Source organism: Cyanistes caeruleus, chromosome 6 (assembly GCF_971803275.1).
Source record: "Cyanistes caeruleus chromosome 6, bCyaCae1.hap1.1, whole genome shotgun sequence".
In the NCBI taxonomy this organism is placed as follows: domain Eukaryota; kingdom Metazoa; phylum Chordata; class Aves; order Passeriformes; family Paridae; genus Cyanistes; species Cyanistes caeruleus.
In genome coordinates, this window is record NC_141706.1 from 643294 (window position 1) to 664949 (window position 21656).

Below are 21656 nucleotides of genomic sequence, written 5' to 3' on the forward strand. Positions count from 1 at the left end.
AGGTGACATTCCATTAGTGACTCATACACCTTCCTGGCAAATAAACTAAGGGTATCCCACTGGATTGGAGCTTTGTAGCAGATCCCCCACAGCCTTCAGGTTCAGAGAGCACTGGTGTGAGGTGGTGTGACACGGCCAGGGCCCACAAGAGGAAATGGTCTCACCTGGGCCACAGGCTGGATCAGGAGAGTCAGGCTGGATATCAGGAAAAGCTACTGCAAGAGTGGCTGAGCACTGCAAGAAGCTCCCCAGGGAAGGGGGGCAGTCCCCAGCCCTGGAAGTGCTCAGAGGATGAGTGGACGTGGCCCTGCACGATGTGGTCTGGGCACGGAGCTGCTCTGCCACGCTGGACCTGCTGCTCTCAGATCTTCTCCAACCTTTTCTATTCTGTCATTCCCATGTTCAAACAGCTCCAACAAAACTACAGGATGAGCAATGGGAGCGAGCAGTGCCTGGCCTGAGGTGTGGAGAGCAGCACTAAAGCCACCCAAGCCTTCAGCAGTGGAAGCATTTCCAGCAGAGCTGGGCCTGCCACTGCATAATTCATCCAGAATCACCCACCATCACCCAGCTGAGCTCAAGATACGATAAAATGCTTCACTTTGTTCATTTTCAGAGACAGAACTGACCCTAAAACACAAGAGAAGATGCCAAACCACTGTGATGGCACACTATTAATAAAGTGTTCATTTAAATTACTTTTCATTTTCCCCTTGAAAGAAACAACCAGCAGATATATCTTTCAAAAAGACAAAACAATTCTTCGTTAAAAAAATCTTCCATGGATGAATTGCTTTCCAGCATATAAAACAAGGCATTGTGGTAGAGTTCTGTTTGAAGCATGATAACCATAGAGCTGAAGAGTACAAATAGATTTATTGACACTCCTCATGGATAATAACATATTACTTATTTTACTGATTCATCTTGCTATTATGCAAGGGGGTTTCTTAATGCTAAAATTCAACATTTTATCAAAAGAGTAAGGTGCTGGGTATATTCAAGTAATCAAAATGTTTCCCATAAAAGTCTAGAATTTCAACTAGATACCTGGCAGTTCAGATTTCATTTCACCTCAGTTTTGATGCTCTCCACAGGATCACAGCCAAGTGCTAAATTCCATCCTGCACACCCAGCTTTGTGAGGCAGACTTCACAGGGAAATGCAGCATTCCTCAATTTTTTAATTTTATAAATTGTTATGAACTGTGCAGCTTGGGCTGGTTTTCCTGGTTTGAGCATCCTCCTCAAGGACTACAAAACTGAAACAAACCTTCAGGCTACATTTGTGTGCCTCCATTTTCCTTTCCTAAATGCCAAGTCTCTGATTAATTTGATTCTGTCCAAAATGTGAACATGAAACACAAAGAGTGCTTAATCCACCCCACACACAAAAAAAGTTTAAATAAAAAAGAAATGTAATATTTATATATTAATATTCCTGAAGTGATAGGCACATCTGTGGAGTTTCTTTTTTCATGCAGTATTTGAAGCAGTCTAACAAATAAATCAGCTGCAATTGCACACCTAACTTTGGCCTACCAGAAAATTTTAAATTATTGTAAGACAACAATGAGTCACAGGAAAGAACTAAATCTCTTGCAGAAATACATTCAGTCCTGTCACTCTGTCAAGGGTGAATCCTGAGCTCCACAAGTTCTCATTTTCAACAGTGCCAAAAAGATATTTAAACCTTCAGCTGAAAGAACTGAAAAAGATCAGAGATTCAAAGTCTCATCCCTTCACTGCTGATTGGCTACCACTGGAAAAATCAGCCTATTCTCAAGTCCCTTTTCAATGATAAATGGCAAAAAACTCTTTGGAAGTCATTAAATTAAAAACTTTACAATCCATGAAAGCATCTGATAATGACAAAATTGACTTCTAGATAGCTCTGCTCATACAATTAGCAATATTCAGAGGGAGGTGTGTTAGCAGATGCCTCTATATCCATTTTAGAATAATGTTTAGCTCAGTGAAATAAATCTCTTTTTAATCAGCAATGCTTTAAAAGCCAAATTACAGCTAGAGTATGTAATGAAGAGATAAAACTCTTCTGAATAAGAATCAAAATTAATATCAAGAAATTAAGTTATAATTGCTTGAGGAGAGGGAACTGGCTATCTAACTTTATAAGATAGTTAAAAAAGGCAAATCACAGTAGTTGCACAAAACTCTTGCTCAGAGCCTGCTTTCCTTCTAATCTCAAATTTTCTGAGGACCCAAAGCAGAATTTGTGTAAAGTTTAGGGCAACACATAAAACCTGATCCCTCCAGGTAAGACTTGATAGAATTACTTAATTGAGAAATTATTATCTGCTTTCCAGAGCATTGAGAACGCTGCTACAGGGTGCTCATGAGCAGCATAAATCAACTTAGGAAGTCTGTTAACAGCAGCACCTTCCCAATTACCCAGGGGAAGCAGCAAGGTTCTCCACTTTTATGGATGCTATTTTAGAGGTCCAACTTACCTGTTTTACAGAATTTTCCAGGTAATGAAGCTCAAAGAAAATTATCCTTTTTATTAACTAAACACTTTTGCTTCTCATAAAGGCAACCAACTGCTAAAGGAATAAATAGAGCAAGCTATGCAAAAGGTTTTGAGATTTGGATGTTCCACAGTTCTCCGTTACTGACAGAGCCCTAACACCACATCCTCACTAAATGAAACCAGGAACCCTCCCAAGGAGCAGCAAGGGAAAAGCAATCTGTGAATTTTCAGCTTCCTGCAGGGTGGGAGGCCAGCAGCTGCCAGCTGGCATTGCCATCAGACCACGAGCCCAGCACAGGATGCAGGCACCGTGTCGTTCAGGACATCCTGAAAGGTGCACAAAGCTTCACCTGGGCCAGCACAGCTGCTTCTGCGTCCTGGGGTGAATTACCTTTACACATCTAAAGCACTACAGTCTGTAACACAGCTCTGATGTGTCTCTGTGGACAGCTGCTTACACTCTGCATTGGATACAGCCTGGCCTTTGTCCCTCTGCGTCTGGAGAGGTCAGAAAGCCCCTGAGCTGAACATCTATCTGAGTCACAGATCCAAATCCCACTGAGCATACCAGGAAACTGCTCAGGAGGTGCTGGGTGGTGAGAGCAGTGCAGATGTGAAGGGCTCTGCAGGTCAAACCCACCAGGTACCATCTCTGAATTACCAGCTGAATTACCCTGCTGACACTTCAGGGCAGGACCTGGCACCACAGTCACACCCTGCAGGATTCCTGCAAGGATTCCTGCAAGGATTCCTGCAAGGATTCCGTTCCATGTAGGCTTTATTTCCATTTGAGGAGTTAATTTCCCTTCAGGCAGCCTGGCTGTGCCCTGGCAGCTGAACACCACAGCTCTCCTGCTCTCTGAGCACACGTGTTCCTGTCCTGCCAGCAGCTGCAGCACCAAAGGAATGCACCCAGAGCACACCAAGCACAGCTCCAGAGCCCTCTCAGCAGCAGCACATCTCACCCCCAGCCAGCCCCTCTCTGCTGCTCTGCAAACCCAGCTGTGCTGCTCTCACACCACAGGCAGGGATGTTGTCCTGCAGGGAGAGAACATCCCCACACAGAGCCAGGAGATTCCAGCTGCAGCTGGGAGAGCTGATGGAGCCTCCCTGTCCATCTGTGCCAGGAACGAGCTGCACCTCAACCCCAGCTGAAAGGTGGCAGAAAGAAATATGTTCACACAGTGAACATTCAAGTGGATCAAGTGTCTGCATTCAGTGTTTCTAAAATCTGACTATTGTGCTTCAAAGGAATCTGTAATCTCAATAAACCAGAAGAGAAAGTGTTCTCAAAACCTTTCAGCCAAAACAAAATCATCTCCTTTTCAGTCAGCATTAACAGTACAGATACATTTGTATGGATCATCCTTAAAGAACAAGAAAAGCAGAACAGATTTTCAAAACAATGCTTCTGTGAAAAAAGTAGATATTTATAAATTTATACCTGGAGAGACAGCTACTTTTACAAATTAATTTATTTTCTATAGCTTTTGTTTCTCTGCATAATCCTATATTTCATTAGTGTTTTTTCCTTTTCCCATTTTGAATCTTTTTTCTTTCTTTCTTTCTTTCTCCTCTTTCCCAAGTGTCCAAACAAAAAGCAAAATTTCTCTACCATTTGAGAAAGAGACAATACTGGAATAAACTCCTGACAACATGAATTAAACTCCTAGGTTCTCTTTGACATATTTCTAAATAAAATATTAAAAAGCACAAGAAAAGTTTCTATGAGCTGAAAAGGAAGGGAAAGCACTGGAACTAAAATAAAGTGAAAGCATGATTCCTTCATTTTCTTTTCCTATAACCTCAGCAGATAATTGATATTAGCAATTTAAAAGCTTAAAAGTGTACATTTTCCTCTGTTTATTACTGCAGTAATCCATTTCAAGGAGTCTGCCTTTATTCAAATGAAACACACAAAGTCTTGCCCTGTTTTTGTTTTTTGTGAGGAGCTGGGGATATCTGCTGAGGTCCCTGTGGACTCTGTGACTCCCACAGAGCTGGATTGTCCCCAACATCTAAATCCAGGTGAGAGGATCTGAGCAGTGCCTGCCCATGAAATACACACAATTGCTGCAGTGTGACACTCCACTGGAAACCTTCTTTATTTCAGCTTCAAAACTGCAACTCACAACTCCATGAGAAAACTTCCAAACTTCCTTTCCTTCCTCAGAGCAGGAACACCTTCCCTGAGCAGCTCTGCCCTCATCACACATCACACCTGCAGCGTGCACTGCTCATCACACAGCACAACCTCACACAGGTAATCATGGAATTAACTGATTAACAAAGTCCATGCAGCCAACTCTGATCCTGTGAAACATCTGAGTAAGAATATCTAAAATGTAAGAGAGTAAGAAGAAAACTGGGAAGAGAGATTTGCTCTGCTTCTGCTCGGTGATCAACGCATTTTGGGCTTCAAGGATCAGAAATGCAAAAGCTGTAGCTGAAGTCCCAGAACAATATTTTCATCGAGGGAAGGTCTGGCCAGAGAAACACAAGGCCCTGTGCAATGCTGGGCATGCAGAAACTAAACACATCACTCCCAGCTGTTTGCAGAACTTAATTCAGAAAAGTAACCTAGCTTTGTGCAGTGAAAGAGGCTAAACAAAAACGCACGTGCTTTCATCACTGTAGCTGAAATGGGAGAGCTGTCGGTGTGGAATGCTGCAGAAATGAGTTACTACATTAAATTAAATGGACTCTGTTATTCTGAGTGTCAGTGAGGGGGAAAGGATTAACTGCACACAGTAGAGAGATATTTATTGATAGGAACCTCAGTAACAAAGCAGAACAAGCAGATCTCTTTCCAGATTTACACACAAGACATCCTTTTGGATCTGTCCTGGGGAGCCTCTGCCAGAAGGTGAAAGCATGACAGGTATTAAAGAGGGCAATTAATGCAACACTTGGTTGTGCCTTACGTTCTTGGTGAGGTAAAACATCAGAAAAAGAGGTCAGCTGTACTCAGGGAGCGAGGAATAATCTGCAGGGTGATGTGTGGTGTTTGGGATCAGCACAGATTAATGTAATCCCAGTGCCCTGCCTGCACTGCCTCAGCCATCTGGGGCTGCTGAGGTGAGTGTTCCCATGGGAGGCAGGGCAGGGGGGCTCAGCACAGCCAGTCCTCACAGGGAGTGCCTCTGGCAGCACTGCCAGACATTTCCAGGGCAGGTACAGCATCCCAAATCTGTGCTGGGGTGCTGGGGTTGGGTGCCGGCCAGCAGTGACTCGCTGTTCCTCACTGCACACAGTGCCTCCAAGGATGGGCTCACAACAGCCTCCTCAGGATGTGCAGGTGTGAGATGGACCTTGTTTTCCACAGGAACTCTCACAGTGTGAACAGGAGCTGAATGAACAGCAGCACCTTCCAGAGGTGGCAGCGATCCCTCCCTTGTCCCATGAGCTGGGAAACACAGAGAGAGCCAGAACGTGTGAGGAGGGACAGCCACACACAAATGTGCTGCTGGATGGAATAAACAGCTCTAAGTGCCATTCAAAACAGCCACCAGCCCAGTTCATAGTCCTGCAACATGCTTCATTGCCCAGTTTAGGCTTGCTTTATACATGGAAGGTTGTTTTCTCTCAGGCAAACAGAGATGAATATCAGTTTATTCATGGGACTCCACGTGCCAAACTCGTTAGAGCCCAGGGACTTTATTACACACATCTTCCTGCCAGAATGTGAAATTACTCATCTCAGCTTGCATTTTATTTCTTCTTCTGCACTCTCCAACCTCCATCTGAAAGAATTCCTACTCCACAGTGCTTTCCTGTACTCAGTTTTCTCTAGGATCCGAGTTCCTTGGATCCCATATTCCAGCTGGGGATTATTTTTAGTCCAGATGACATTAGTTGTAAGGGTCACAATTTGCAGAGGCCTGGGTTTAGTATTTGCTGTGGTTTGCATTCATTTCTCAGTGCAGCTGACAGTGCAGAGTTCTGCATGGCCCAGCACCATTTCTGAGGACAATGAAGGATTGCATTAATTGATGAGAACAGACACCTGGTGAACCACTGAGGTTAAAAGGGCTGAAATTCATTCATCTTCTGCTCAGGTTCACTTTGATTTCCACACTTCCCAGCAAAATAGAGTGGAACTTTCCCTGCTAGCCTCGTTCCCCATTACTGCATTTTTCAAAACTTATTCTTTACCTCTCACTGCAGAGACAATCAGAAAGGTTTGGGGTTTTTTTCTGTGAATGAGCATGAATTTTTCTTTCCAAAGCATAAAAGGACTTTAAAACAGAGGATGTAAATTGACAGAACTGTCAGCTTCAAAGGACAGATGAATCCTGCATTGCCCCAAGAAAGACTGAGGCCAAGACTCAGGTGATTTCCCTTAAAATACCCTTACATCTGAACGTGCTTTTTGCTAAGCAGAGCAGGGTGAGGACACAACAGGAAAACTTCGTCTCCTGGGTGAGGAGGACTTGTTGTGCCTGCTGATATCTCAAAGGAAGAACCTTCTCAGACCCAGCTCACCCATTACAGAGCTCAGGTGATGCAGGGTAAAGCTTGCCTGGGTGCTGCTGAGGCACACAGGGATTGAATTCCTTCTCAAACCGCTAAAATCTGCCTGGTGCTGCCACAGGGGCTGCAAGACAGTTCTGAGGTACAGCCATGATTCAGAGAAAGGCATCAAGGTCTGGAAAGCCCCAAGGATGTGTGCAATGAACTGGATTACCCAGCAGCTGTTACATCCCTGGGTACCATTTCTCCACATGGGACAGAAGGTCAGGCTCCATCCCCGAGGGATTCCTGGGGTAAAACCCTTCCCTGTTCCTCTGTCTGCTGCCCTGCTTGAGAGCAGATCCTGGGGTAAAACCCTTCCCTGTTCCTTTGTGCTGCTGCCCTGCTCAAGAGCAGATCCTGGGGTAAAACCCTTCCCTGTTCCTCTGTGCTGCTGCCCTGCTCAAGAGCAGATCCTGGGGTAAAACCCTTCCCTGTTCCTCTGTGCTGCTGCCCTGCTCAAGAGCAGATCCTGGGGTAAAACCCTTCCCTGTTCCTCTGTCTGCTGCCCTGCTCAAGAGCAGATCCTGGGGTAAAACCCTTCCCTGTTCCTCTGTGCTGCTGCCCTGCTCAAGAGCAGATCCTGGGCTGGCACAGAGCAGAACCTGCACACAGCAGGGTGAGACCCCATTCTGAGTGAGCAGCAGATAAATACCTGTGTGGTGCAAGGTTTTAAATGTACTTAAAGTGAGTTTGTAACTGACTCTTGCTACATAAACTCACAAAGTGAATTATCAACAGTGCACTCCAAAAATTCATTAAAAATATGTCCCCATTAATGTATTTTTTTGAGAAATATTTATCCTGTACACAAAAATCTGTGTGACAGTAGTAAGATACACTGGTTGAAATGAATTTAAAACAATGTCAGTTGATTGGAATACCATTTTTATCTATACCAGTTAAGGACTTTGATATCATCCTTTTTACTACAGACATTAAATCCAGATATTTCGATTTAACAAAGCTTAGTCAGAGGTGTTAAAATGCTTTTCACCTTTCATAAAAACATGTTTTAATAATAAACCAGACTCAAGGATACAAGGAGCACCCATGGAATAAAGCCTTTTGCCTCCTGTGGCCACCTGCTCAGAACACTGATCTTGCTCTAGGAAAGAACCCAAGTAGAGCTCAAATCTGTTTCAATCTAAGCCTATTTTAACTCTTGTTACAGAGCCCAGAGGGACCAGGGTGATCATTTTGTGTCTGAACTGATAGGTCAGAGCAGTGCTTGGTATTCAACTAAATGGCAAAGGAAATGATGCATGAAGAAGGAAATTGTAATGCAGCCACGGATCACTTCTGACACTTTCAATTAAAGTTCTGTTTAGTTAAGCACTTCCAAATTTAATGAGTGGTTTTGCAAAAAATTAATTAAAATATTTCCACTTTTCTTAAGTTGCCTGACTTCACAAGAAACCTCCCAAACCCCTAAAACATCCTATTTGTATTTGATTGTTTTCACACCTTTTACTTTCAGATAAGTGCACTCCAGAGCAATACTAAACCCTGATGCTGAATTCTTTGCAAACTAAGCACTCTACACAGAGTTTGCTTTTTATTAGGGACATTTGCATGTCAAGATCCTTAAATTTGCATTATTAACACAGTCATTTTCTAATAATTCTATTTCATGAAGGAAGGATTATTCCATCCATAGAAATGCATCTAGTAAGAATTGAAAATCAACTTTAAAACTGAAAATCTCTCCATAACTAAAGCACAAGTAAATCCCCAGAGTGAACTTCAGCATGGTAGTTTTGTCTGGTAATGCTCTCCTTCCTGGTACTCACTGGGAATGTGGATTGCTGTGACAGAGGAAAAAAACCAAGGTATTTGTTCATACTCATTTTACAGCTTGTAAAAACACTGCATCTCTGAATGTGCTACTGTGAAAACTTCTCTTTCCTTCCAAGAGAATTCTCACTCCTGCTACTCCTGAATTTATCCATTTCCCTCTCAGTGAAACACCAGCTAGTGGAGGGAGAGGAAAGGTAAAACACATTTTTATTTTTATTTACTCTTGAATGTGTCAGACAGAATCCTTTCCCAAAGACTGGGTTGGTGAGAGGCACCAGGAACGAGAACCAGCACAAATCACAGAGCTTGGGATAACTTTGCTTCAGAAGAGAAAAACAAATCAATCCAAAGCCCCCTGCCAACAGCAGTGGCAATCCAACTCTGCTGCAGCATCTCCTTGCCCTGGAACCCACCAGCATTTCAGGATCAGCCAAAACACAGGAAAAGGCTCTGGAACCCAAAATGTGCCACTGCTCTATCTCAGTGGCAGTTTGCACATGAAATAAAACAACACAACTCGCAGACAACTGCTCCTGGGGCATTCCACAATTGAAATGTTTACAAACATCATTTCTCTCAACAAAGCTTAATGTCCCCCTGGAAGCTGCTCAGGACATTGGCTCAGGTTCCACTCCCTCCTAACACAGGAGATTTGATTCTTATCATAAATATTCAAACAGTTTTGCACTTCTATTAAACTGTAATACATTTCTACAACATCCAAACCAAAAAGTAATGGAGTACCTATTCTCACAAAATCAAAATATGCTTTAAAAACAATGACTTTGCTTTTAGTCATTACAGTAAAAATAGTTTAAATATTGACCTACATTATCATACTTTCAAATTTAACTTCTTTTAATATTTCTCAACCACAGCCCAGAGAATGTGCAGTTTATGAGTTCCATCCCATTGATAAACCTCAGAGAAGTGCTAAATTACTTTGCAAAATCATACATGTTAATACCTAGCGGGCAATTAATTTGATTTCCCACGAAGCCTGTTCCCTAAATTCATGTGCACACAATTATAGTGTGTTGGACATATTCTGTCTATCCTCTAAACCAGAATTAAATACAAGAGCCAAGATCCAAGGGGAAAAGGCCTTTCCCTCCCTGTTTAAGAGCTTGCTTCAGCTCTCATGGGCAAAGAGCAGGATGTGTGTTTCAGTCTGAGTCCTCCTGGGGAAATCAGAGAATGCTATCAGGAACAAAACTCAAAGGGTTCACAGCTTTCACCTGGAAAACAAAAGGTTTTCAGGGGAGATCTGGCCACTTTCTCTGTTTCTATTTCCATCCTCAGGAACAAGCATTACACAATTCATTCCTGCCCCAGCTTCCAGCAAGGTTGGCTCTGACAAGACCTTTATGGAGAGCAGTCAGACTCAGTGGAAATCATCTGAGTCCACAAGACTTTGACAAGCACATCCCAGAGCTGGCACTGTTTGGTGCTGTCTCTACAGAACCACCTCCAAACCCACCAGCAGGGTGCCACCCTTGTGCTGTTAGAGAATGATTTCATCTCTGCAGCAACGCCTCCACTCGGCTTTGAAAGATCAGTAATGAAGGCAGCTATTACAACACCAACCTCAGAAATGCCATTAAAATATATCTATCCATTTAGTCATGCATAAAGGTTAACACTGCAACTCTTATTTCCAGTGGGCTGCTTTGCTAGTCAGTTTTCCTTGGAAATATTTACAAACTTGCTTAACAGCTGTCTACAGATAGAGCTCATGATCACTTTCTATTCACTTCTCAATAAAGTCCAAAATTCCAACTACATGGTCTTGTTTTGTGTCCTTTTTCCTCCATTTAAGACAGGCTCCCAGACTGAAATATCACAGCATATTTGTGTTTCTGGGATGTACATTTCAAACAGCTCATTCACCATCAGTGCCAACATGCTGACATACCACGGTACTTTTTGCATGAAAAACACTTTGTCCCTTGTGTTTGTGCAACTAAGCAAGTTTAGGGGTTTTTTTAAAGCACAATTTTTGTTTCTTCCTATTTCCCACAGAAATCTATTCTAAAACTCACCCAGCACAGCAATTCTATTTTAGCTGATACTACTCAGAGACCACCAGGCTTTGGGCAAGGGAAGAACAGCTCACAGCAGCAGTGCAGGCTGCAGCCCCTGAAGACTCAATAAAACACTGCTTTCTAACAGCCCTGTGTGCATAAACACAGCCACACCTTAATTATCTCCACTCCTTGAACAGTCTGAGCAGAACTCCATCTCTCATCACAACTACCTCCTGCAGCCATTTCTGGAATCCCACAGGCACCTCCAGCCCTGCTCTCACTGCTGCTGGGGCTTGGAGAGGGCTCCTGGCTGGGGATCTCCACCTGGGATCAGCTTGGAGAGATCACGGGGATGAGGCATCAGCCTCGACCCCAAAGCCAGCTGTGCCCAGCTCCCAGACCCCAGATGGTTTGGGGCAGATTTTGGGGCAGGGATCCAGCTGTGCCCAGCTCCCAGTGACCCCAGATGGTTTGGGGCAGGGTTTGGGGCAGATTTTGGGGCAGGGATCCAGCCATGCCCCGTCCCACATCCAGCCATGCAGCCTCAGCACACTGCATTAACCCAGCCAGAACTCAGCCCAGCAAAGCACACGACAGAAAAGCCTCCTGTAGGTTGTTTGCTGCACCTTCTACTGAAAAACAGAAATAAAAAAATCCCCACAAGCCAAAAAGCTACAGAAATATTCCACATATTGCAATGGAGGCAGTCCTGCCTCTCTCCCTATTTACTTCTATTGCCTAAACGTGTCTTACTCTGGGTTTTCAATCCCAAAATGCTTTCAAATTTACAAACACGTCACAGAATTCCCTATCAGCAGCACACATCAATTATTCCACTATTTTGTTGGAGTTCAAAACACTTAAATGCATCTTCTCTTCCAAAACATGCACCATGTCTCTGCATTGTCTGCACACCAAATAAATAAGCACTTGCTTTGTTTGTCCTAAGTTTTCAGGTGTGTGCAGTTTTTAGTAGTTTTTAGCAGTGTGGTTTTAAATGTGACAGGACAGGACAGCAAACACCACATTAAGTGCTTCACAGGCTTTATGAATACAGATTTTTATTTGTTTACATAAAATCTATTTCTTGCATGGAAAAGAAGTCCTCTGTAAGAGAAACTAGAACTTCAAATTTGATATCTGCACACAACTCAATGCCATCTGAAAACTGGCTGCAGTGATAGTTAATGACCTTGTATAATATTGTGACCTATCAAAGTGATGAAAACAAACTGCCCATTTTATGATTTGTTTTTTTTTAAAATATTTTCATTCACCCAACTCATTACATGGAAATAATTCAGTTATTCAAGGAAATACTGTCAGTTTGTTCAGTATGAAAAACATCACAGAACTACATAACTTGTGCACTAAGAAAATAGAACTGTTCCATCTTTTGTATTGGCACAGGCAAGGAAAAAAATACAATTTCACCCAAGTAAAAATAACTTTAAACATTTACTCGGCCAAAATCTCAAGAAGGCATTCTTGTTGGCATGCCTTGGGGATACTGGATGCTAAAACATATCCATCATGAGCTTCCAAACATTTCACCTTGATATATTTACTCATTGGAAGATGAACTACCCTCTCAACTCCAGAATAACACTCTCCTTCTCCCAGGCTGAACTCCAGTGCATGTGTTCTTCCTGAGTGTGCCTCACAGAAGAGAAATGCTGAAATTCCAGAAATAAAAGCTCTGGCAGAGGTCACAGCTCAGAGGAGCCATGGTGTAATCTAAAAAATACAACCTTGAACCAAAAGGACTACATCAAGGTGTGAAAGAAAACTGCTTTTGTTTCCAGGCAGGAAGCCCCACTGAATTACTACCCTGGAAAGCAGAACAGGTCCAGACACACGGGCTTTGTTTGGGATTTGAGCACACAAATCCTAAATTTGAGCTGCTGGTGACCATCAGCTGTGCCTGTCCCTGCCAGGGGAGCTGCTGTGCCAACATCACTGCAACAGTGGATTTACACACATCTCCCCACCTTTAACTTCCCAGCTTCACAGACAGTGGAAATGCCTCAGAATTAAGAGTTTAAAATCATCAGATAGGTGGCTAACAATCCTTGCACTCCAATAAACTAATTAATACACTAACTCTTTCCTCGGGTCTCAGCTCCAAGTTTGAGGACTTCTTTCCCATGTGGGTGGAAGAATGGATTATAGGGAGAATCATGCAGATAAAAATGCTTATACACACATCTAGCACCTTCACATAAATATGACAGCAGTCAGCACAAAACCAGGTGGGCGATTTGTGGAGTGAGGCCAATTCTCTACACTAATTTCTGCAGTTTATTACCCACTCCTGTTTGTTATTGCAATATCCATGGCTCCCCACAGCAAGCTGAATTTGTTGTTACAAGGAATATAAAGCATGTGCTAAGGGCACAAAGAGCAAGGTAAGATGCAGGTCGTGAGGGGGTCACAAGAAAGTTAAAACTGAGCTAAATATCAGAATGTAAAACCTCTTTTTGGTCCTAGGATCCACCATCAGCCATTTTCCAGAGCACAGTTTATGGCATGTTGCTATCTACATCGTCCAATCCCCCTGGAGCATCTCATTCTCCAGTCAGGAATAATCAAACCCCAAAAAACACATCCCAGAAGTCCTCTGAGGGCCACATGTCCGTGTGCTCAGGGACCCTTCAGCACATCTGATGGATCTGCCTTCCCCCATTGCCCCTCTCAGGTTAAACAGCAGCTGTGTGAAGGGTCCAGCTCTGACTCTGGACAGACTGACAGGAGCAGCACCCAGACACATCTGGCACGCTCACAGCAATCAGGATCCAGCACCACAGGAGGTTTCAGTGCCAGGCTAACTCCAGGTTAAACCTGGAGTTAGCATCCACAGCTGGGGAATGCTGGGCACCCCCGGCACAGGCATGGCAGCTCTCTGCAGAATCTGCCCCCAGAAAGAGAGGAACACACGATTCCAGCTCAGCAAGGGAGAGCCAGTGTGCAAGGAGAGCACAGGGAGAGCCCAGGGCACGGGGAGCAGCACGGAGGGACAAAGGGAAAGCACAGGGTGGTGGTGAGGAGAACGAGCCATAAATCACACTGCAAAAAGGAAAAGTGAGGGCACACAGGAGGAAAGCTTGTGGAGACCTGGGGCACTGAGCTGAGGAGCATCCTTGGCAGCCACAGCTCCCTGCAGCCAGCTCCCAGCTCCCCTGAACCCCCTGGCACTGCCCACAGGGGGACAAAGCCACACCAAAAATGGCACAAGTGGGGCCCTTCAGCCACAGCAACTGCAAACCAATGACTTGGGTTTAACCTTCTTTTCCTTTTCTTTCTAAAATTCATATTAAAGAAAGAAGAGAAGAAAGAAGTCTTTGAGGACTCTCTCCTCTCCTCTAACAAACAATCCAGACCCCTGCTGCTCTGACTGGACAAACTCTCATTAATCGTTTGCTGGATTGCAGGAGACAAAAAAAAGTTGCAGAAGTAACTAACAGACCAATTTAATTTTGTTGGATTTTAAAAAAAAGTATATATGGGTGCAAAGGCATGCCTCAAAAAGCCATTATGCCTTCTGTAATTTCCTTCAAGATGTTTGCTTTTATAAAGTATTTACTTTTCAAGACTGTTATGATCTACAAAAGTAATTGCACTGGAGCCATTCTAATGGCTAGCCAGACATTAAATTCACTACAAGTGAATTTACTCATTCAGATTCTTCATGGAAGGACAACAAAGCAGTAACTTTAATTTATGGTATTATTCTAACATCTAATTTACTTGGTACAGTGTAACTGATGACCTTCCTCTGACCCAAATCCCCTATATGTGCTATACATCAGACTCCAATTTCACACCCAAAGGAATTTTTTAGGAGTTCTTTGTACTTGGAGGCAAAGGGCAGAAAGCCCCACTGCTCCTGACACTGCAGCTCCTGCACAGGAGCTCTCCAACCTCACCCAGTTTTACCCCAGCAGCTCACAGCTAAGCCAGGTCTTCCCAAAATTTAACCCAGATCAGGTCTGTTAATTCTGCACCTTCTGCATCAAACTCAGTGATTCAACTATGACAGCCTCTGCCTTAGAACAAAAAGCATTAAGGACTAAATTTGAATTTAAAAACACTTCTGTCGTTTCCTTTGATATTTACAAATCAGTCTTCAACCTGGATTTACTCACTCTAAGGTTCAAACCTTTGCACCTTGCTAGGCCTTCTATCTAATGAACATCCAATTACTTCTCACTCATTTAAACATAGGCAAAGGACAGAAAGAGCAGCTTTAAACCTGCCTGCCTTTTTAATTTAGAACAGAGACTTCAAGTCTGGCTTTAGGACATTAAAGTCACACATCTTACACCTTTAGACATCTCTGACATTGCTAGTCGTGGTGCCCAGGCCCTTTGGTAACCTGGGACAGCAACACAGAAAACAAAAACATTTGACAAAGATCAGCCTTGATCTCATGGGTTCCCCCTGCAGAAAAAACCTTCACAAACCATACCTTGCGTAGAAAGTACGAGAAAAAAGCTTCACAAACAATACCTTGTGTAGAAAGTACGAGAAAAAAGCTTCACAAACAATACCTTGTGTAGAAAGTACGAGGCTGTTCTTGTGCCACTGCCTGACAGCACGGATTAGGAGAAAACAAGATTGGATGAAAAGCCTGACGTGGATTTGTTTTTCCCTGCTAGCATTCCAAAGCCAATGCCAGGGCTGGAAAGAGAAAACAAACTGAATTCTCTGCTCACCAATATTCCTTCAGTAAAACTGGAAATAGATCTTGATCACTGAGCATTTACACTGGGGAGGGGACACAAGCCAGAAACAAAGAACCACCTCCCCTGAAACAAATCAGGGAAAAACCACAGAACCACCTGAAACAAATCAGGAAAAAGAATTATCTCAACAAGAACCACCTGAAACCAATCAGAAACAGAACCACCTCAACAAGAACCACCTGAAACCAATCAGGCTGCTGGCCTCTGCCAACAGCCACTCGTTAATTTTAATCAAGGACATCAGCATTAACAGCTGCTGACTTCTCTTCCTAAAAGGAATAGCTGGCAATGCCTGCAGAGGTAGTGAGCCTGTACCTGTTTTAAAGTTGCAGATGTAATGATGCAGAACCAGCTTAAACAGAAATCAGAAGTACCCCAGCATCACGAGGCTGCCCTTCAGTTTGCAGCAATGTGGGTATTCCCCCTGCAGGTAGCACTGGCAGTGAAACCCACCACAATCTTTTCCTAGCAATTCCAAAATATCCCATTTTGCTTGGAGCATTTCTCATTCTAAGTGTAAGAAAATTAAAGTCTAAACTTAAGGAAGAAGAGTAAAAAACCAAAACATTAATTTGCTGTTACTGTTGGTTTTAACCTGACCTGGGAAACAAACAATCCTTTTCTGCTCCTTAGGTATGACACTCGATCTTGTTTTCACATGGTTTCATCACTAACAATTTTTCCTCCTGTTTAATAAGCAACCAAATAGTGACAAGCTTTTGCACAGCATCTGAGGTTTCCTAAATGCCATGTTTATAAATATAACCACAGATACAAATTATTCTTGCCACCTGTCCCTTAAAATGCTAGGCTGCCCTTTAAATGTTTATTTTACCTGAAGTTCAGCCATGCTGGGGAAGTTAATGAGCCTCCTGAAAGTGCACCATAACCATCTCCCTCTCTGCAGCATCTCTGCTCTACAGAAGTGTCTGGGGAACCTCGGGAAAGATCAAATTGGGCAGAGCCAGGAGCTGCTGCCAATGTGTGCCTCTAAACCAGAGTGAGAGTCCCTGCAGCAGCTGCAGCCAAGGGGAGCTGGCACACAGCCCTGGGAAATGGCATTTCTGTCCCCTGCTCAAGACACAAGCAACAAGAGGAAAGTGGAAGGGGATTTTTAGTGTGGGCTGTGGGCAGGAGCCCAGGCTGCCCCAGGAGCTCTCTGCAGTTCCAGCTCATCACCTCTGGCTGTAAATGAACCAGCTCAGCACTGCTTTACAGCAGACATCAAACAGCAGATTAGGACTGTGTGTAAACCCTCTCCAGGTCAGCTCACTGCCCTCACTCTCCTCAGTCCTGAACAGAACCACAGAGACGGGTTTTGCTTTCAGGTTTTATCTCTGCAGTCATATTCCTTCCCGTGCTCCCACATGGGAATAATCACACTGGGAACTGGTTCAGAGGATAGCAATCTTGAGATTTTTCTCTTTCCTGTGAAGAGCCATCAAGGGAAACCAATTGTAAAGAACTGTTTTGATAGCATCCTTTTAATGGGAATAATGATTACAATTTTAGACTTTTGTTTTTTCCCCCATTCCAGCTTTCCCAGACATCTTTCCTGGAGGCTGCTTGAGAACATGGACACAATGCTCATCACATGAACAACCTCTCCCTGGCATCAGAAACCTCTAGATGTGTGTATCAGCATATATTGACATAAATATTTCTGCTGCAGCACCTTAAACCATAAAATTCCATAAAGTTCCTCCCACCCCTGCAGCACCAGAGGTCCCACAGCCGTGGGGATTTCACAGCTGTGACCCCACAGCTCAGCACTGAGCTGACCACAGGCTGCTGAGAGCACAGAACAAAATGCTAAAATCACCAAGTCTGTTTTTTCCCCTCCACAAAGTATAAAAGGGATATATATTAATAATATCTAATAAATAATAATTATATAAAGGAAGGAAAGGAAGATTTATTGAAGTGCAAATAGAGAAGGGAAACAGGAGAGTTGCCTAGCCACCAGTGACAGGAATCTCTACCAATTTAAAAAGGCCATTTGACAATAGCTTAAATCCAAAGCTTCCACTGTAGCCCCTGTATGAATTAATTCCGTAATACACAGAAAATAAAAGAGTCTCTCATAAATGCACACCTGCTATGTGAAATAAATGCAGATAGTTTGACCTGTGAGATCTGATCACTGTCTATTTTTAAGAGCATTTACAGAAGGGCAATTGAGGATTCAAAATTAAATGAGCCAGTCTAGATTTGCACACTAAATTTGACAGCCCTGCTGTTACAGCAGTAACTCCTGTACCTGCTCAGCCCAACCTAAATCCAAGACTGTTCATAATTAATTAGAAAAGAGAATAAATTAAAAGTAGCCCAACTTGCCACGCTGCTACACCATCATCTGACTGTGAATTCGAACCATTTACCAGAGACCAGCACAAAATATCATTACAGAGCTGTAGGTCTGGGCAGCTTTGGCACCAAAGGTCTCTGCAGGCAGGGCTGCATCCTGCATCCACAGCAAAGCAGCAAACAAAGCACCCCTCCCTGCCCTGCAGCCCAAAGGCAGCTCCCTGGGGCTCACCTGGAGAGCTGAGCTGGGGGAGGAACAGCTCCTGCCCTGCTCCCCAAGGCAGGTCCCAGCAGACAGGTCCCAGCAGACAGGTCCCAGCAGACAGGTCCTTGGGGCTCACCTGGAGAGCTCTGCTGCTGCTGCTGCTGGTGCTGCTGGGGGAGAAAGAGCTCCTGCCCTGTCCCCTTCCCCTCCTGGAGCCCCTCCCTGCAGCCAGCCCCACACAGCTGCCTGCAATCTGCTCCCCAGCCCCTAATTAGCTGTTAATTACCCCACCTGAGGTTACTCAGCTCCATCCTTAGCAAGGGATGCAGTTTGTTCGGTCATGCTGGGAGTGTAGAGATTTCAGAACAAGCAGAAAAAGGGCACACCCAAACTCCAGAAAGTTCACTCTTCCTCACAACACTTTGGCTAAATTCCTCCTGGTCCTTGAGGTTAGTGTAATCTTGTTTTAATCTGGATCTGGCTAGAAAGGGTTAACAACAGAGACATGATATTGTTGAAAAATGCACTCTGCTCTTTTGTAAGCTAAAAGTAAGTTTTACTGTGAGAGGCTCCATAAATAAATCCTGGAGCCCTTTTAAATACATTTTGCAGGACCTGGGTACGGGCAGGATGCAGAAACAATCTGGTCTCTGAGCCTGTGCTGTGAATAACAACACTGGAGTAGCTCATTTTCTGCAGCTCTTGAGCATTTCCTAGAGGTCACTGTCCCCAGGGTCTCCTCATGGAGCTGCCAGCACCTGATGGGGATCTGCCCACGAGTCTCCTGTTTGCACTCCATGCATGGAATGTGCTGGTTTCACACTGACTGACACTTGGGGAAGGAGGAAAGATGTAGGAAAGCAACAAAAATGTGGAATGTGTTTAAAAAATAACAGAAATGCGTATTTTGAGCAGGCACTTCATGTTACAAGCTGCTTTTCCTTAGTGGCTCTTGGCTGATTTTTGCACTTGTAGCACTGCTGGCAGATCACTGACAAGGACTTGCAGGAAAAAGGATAACTGAACAGAGAGAGAAAATGCAAGGCATATGTTGAAATCACACCAGATCTTACTTCTTGTGACTTCCCAGACTGAGGAAAGACTCCAATAACACATAATTGCTCTGCATTATTAAAAGCAGCCAGTTTTAAAGTGGCAGGTGGAACACAGAATGGGATGGGCTGGAAGGGAGCACAGGGCACAGCTCTGTGTGCAGAAGGGTCTGCAGCATCTCAGTGAGGGAGCCTGCACAGCCTGGTCCAGTGTTGATCCCTGCAGCGAGGAAGATCCTCCTCACCCTCGGGTGACACTTCCAGGCATCCCTTTCTGCCCCTGGCCCTTGTCCTGGTGCCCAGCACCAGCAGCCACAGCCTGGCCAAGCTGGGACAGCTCCCTGCAGACCCAGGTGAGAGCTGCTGCAGCCAGCATCAAACAGGAAAACTGTTCTTAACCCCTTGAAAATGAGGAGAAAGCCACAAAGCAAACCACACATGGGCACCACCACAAGGGTAATTAGTGAGACCAGAGAGCAGAAGTTACACAGTAAATTAATAAATGCTATTTATTCATTGTCTTCTAGGCCTGCCCAAAAAGCTCTTCAATTGCAGCCTCATTTCATAAGCTGCTCACACAGTTAAAGTCAGCAAAAGTGCTCAGCTCTATCTCAAAATGAAAATCATTAGATATTTTACAAGATCAAGGCAGGCCTAGATCAAAGCTAATTACTCCAACACCTTTATTTCAGTCATCTCTAACAAGTTCCTTTCTGCAGAGCTGCTCCCAGGGGTGACCCAGCCCATTCTGGGAGAGCTTTGTCTGAAGCTGCTCAGAACCTGGGCCCGAAGGTTTCCAGCATCTCACTGACCTCACCTGGGATAGCAGGTGACAGTCATGGAATGAAGGAACTGTGCCATCCTTCCCTCTCAGGCTAACAAAGTTCAGAGTTCCTGGTGTGCATTCAGGAGCCACTGAAACAAGAATATCATTTTTATGTAAAATAAAGCATTGTCAAAAAGTCACACCAAGGAGTGAGTCACCCTCTTTTGCATGCCACCTTTAGCTGTCAGTGCTACCATTGGCTGTATAAATAAAGGCATAATGTGAAGAAATTCACTTAAATTAGTGTCTCTGAGCAAAATGGGGATCGGTGCAGGTCAGATACAGGTGACACAGGGATGGAACAGTGACCAGACAAGGCCAGACAAAATTGTTTCTACCTGAGCTACTGTCACCAGTTATTGTGAACTGGATCAGTGATGTGCACCTTTCCTGTCTGTTAGCCAGGCTACCAAATTTGCACAAAACATCACTAATTCCAAAAACACCGACCTGGCAGAAGGAACTTTTAGCTTTGGAAGTGTTTGTCCAGCACGGGAAGGAGCAGGAGATGGTGCTGATGGAAGGGGAAATGGAGGGAATGGGCATGGAAAACCACAGGCAGCATTAAACACTGACACCACACCTAACTCAGTACATCCACAGGGTGAAAATGGCTGAATTGCAGAAGGGAATGGAAACATTAGCATACATGCTTGCCCTGCTCCTGTTTACAGCTGCTGCTCAGGACAGGAATCTTTCACTTGGTCCCGTCCTGCTGGGTAACAAAAATGGTGTAACAGGGAAGCAGGCTGGAGAGACACTGCCAAGAGCACCACAGCACCAGAGGAGCAGCCCAGGTGGAAACAGCATTTATTCCAATTCACTTTCACATCTCATGGAACTTGTTCACAACATAAACCTCATCTGCTCAGTGTGTCACTGTCTGAAGTGACAGGTTATGGTGTTCTGGGGGCTGAAGGGATGGGAGAAAGGAATCATGCACACAGCCACACCATCAATAAAGCAGCCCCTAATTCTGGCTGCACCTTTGGTGGCCTCCAGCCCAGCCCAGCCTGTTCCAGCTGCATTCTGTGGCTGCTGGGTGCAGTGCAGATGGCTCAGGGCACAAACCTGGCCCAGGTCTGCACTGGGTGTGAGCCCCTGGCTCTGCCAAACAGAGCTGGGAGGGCAGAGAGGAGAGCAGAGAGGAGAGCAGAGAGGAGAGCAGCTGAGGGAGATGGCAGCCAGCAATGCTGGTCCTCTGGGAGCAGCAGCAGCTCTGCCAGAAGGACCAGTGATGCAGGAGGCATTTTATCTCTGACACATGGCTACATAACTCACCTTCCAGACCCTCCTCAAATTCACCTTCCCCTAAAGGCAGTTTGTTCATGCTCTGCAGCTCCCCTTATTCTATTTTAACAAATATCAGCTGCATAATAAAGTCCAAGTTTAGCTCCTATTTTCAACTGAATGCTCTTCATCTCCAGGAACATTCCCATTTTCCTCCTCTTTGCTTCTCTCTGCCGTGTCTCCTGCTGATCTGCTTTGGCTTCAGCCCAGCTGAACGCAGCAGATCCATCAAAAGGGCTCTCCTGTTTGTCTGTAAAGGAAACTGCAGACCTGAGCCACTGTAAATTCATTTTATCCCTGTTAATGTGCAGTGAGACTGGCACAGTAACAGGGCATCACTGTAACACATGGGGAGCTTGGCTGCCCCAGCTTCAGATGAGGATTCTTTTCCTTTTGGGAGCC

At 44.4% G+C, this 21656-nt stretch overlaps 1 protein-coding gene across 7 annotated transcripts in view; it reads right to left on the reverse strand.

Annotated features, from left to right (window-relative positions):
• Positions 1-21656, reverse strand: part of GALNT18 (polypeptide N-acetylgalactosaminyltransferase 18) — a 195208-nt gene that overhangs the window by 133603 nt on the left and 39949 nt on the right. Inside the window, exons 1-2 of one of the 7 annotated variants that reach the window (XM_086894585.1) lie at positions 16410-16575; positions 15380-15509 (exon numbers count right to left, since the gene is read on the reverse strand). The exons of the other annotated variants lie outside the window; for them this stretch is intronic. Coding sequence (XP_086750711.1) covers positions 15380-15509; positions 16410-16484 — 205 coding nt within the window. The 5' untranslated portion in view covers positions 16485-16575. Of the gene's footprint in view, positions 1-15379; positions 15510-16409; positions 16576-21656 lie in introns of those variants that run through there. 7 annotated transcript variants of the gene reach the window in all.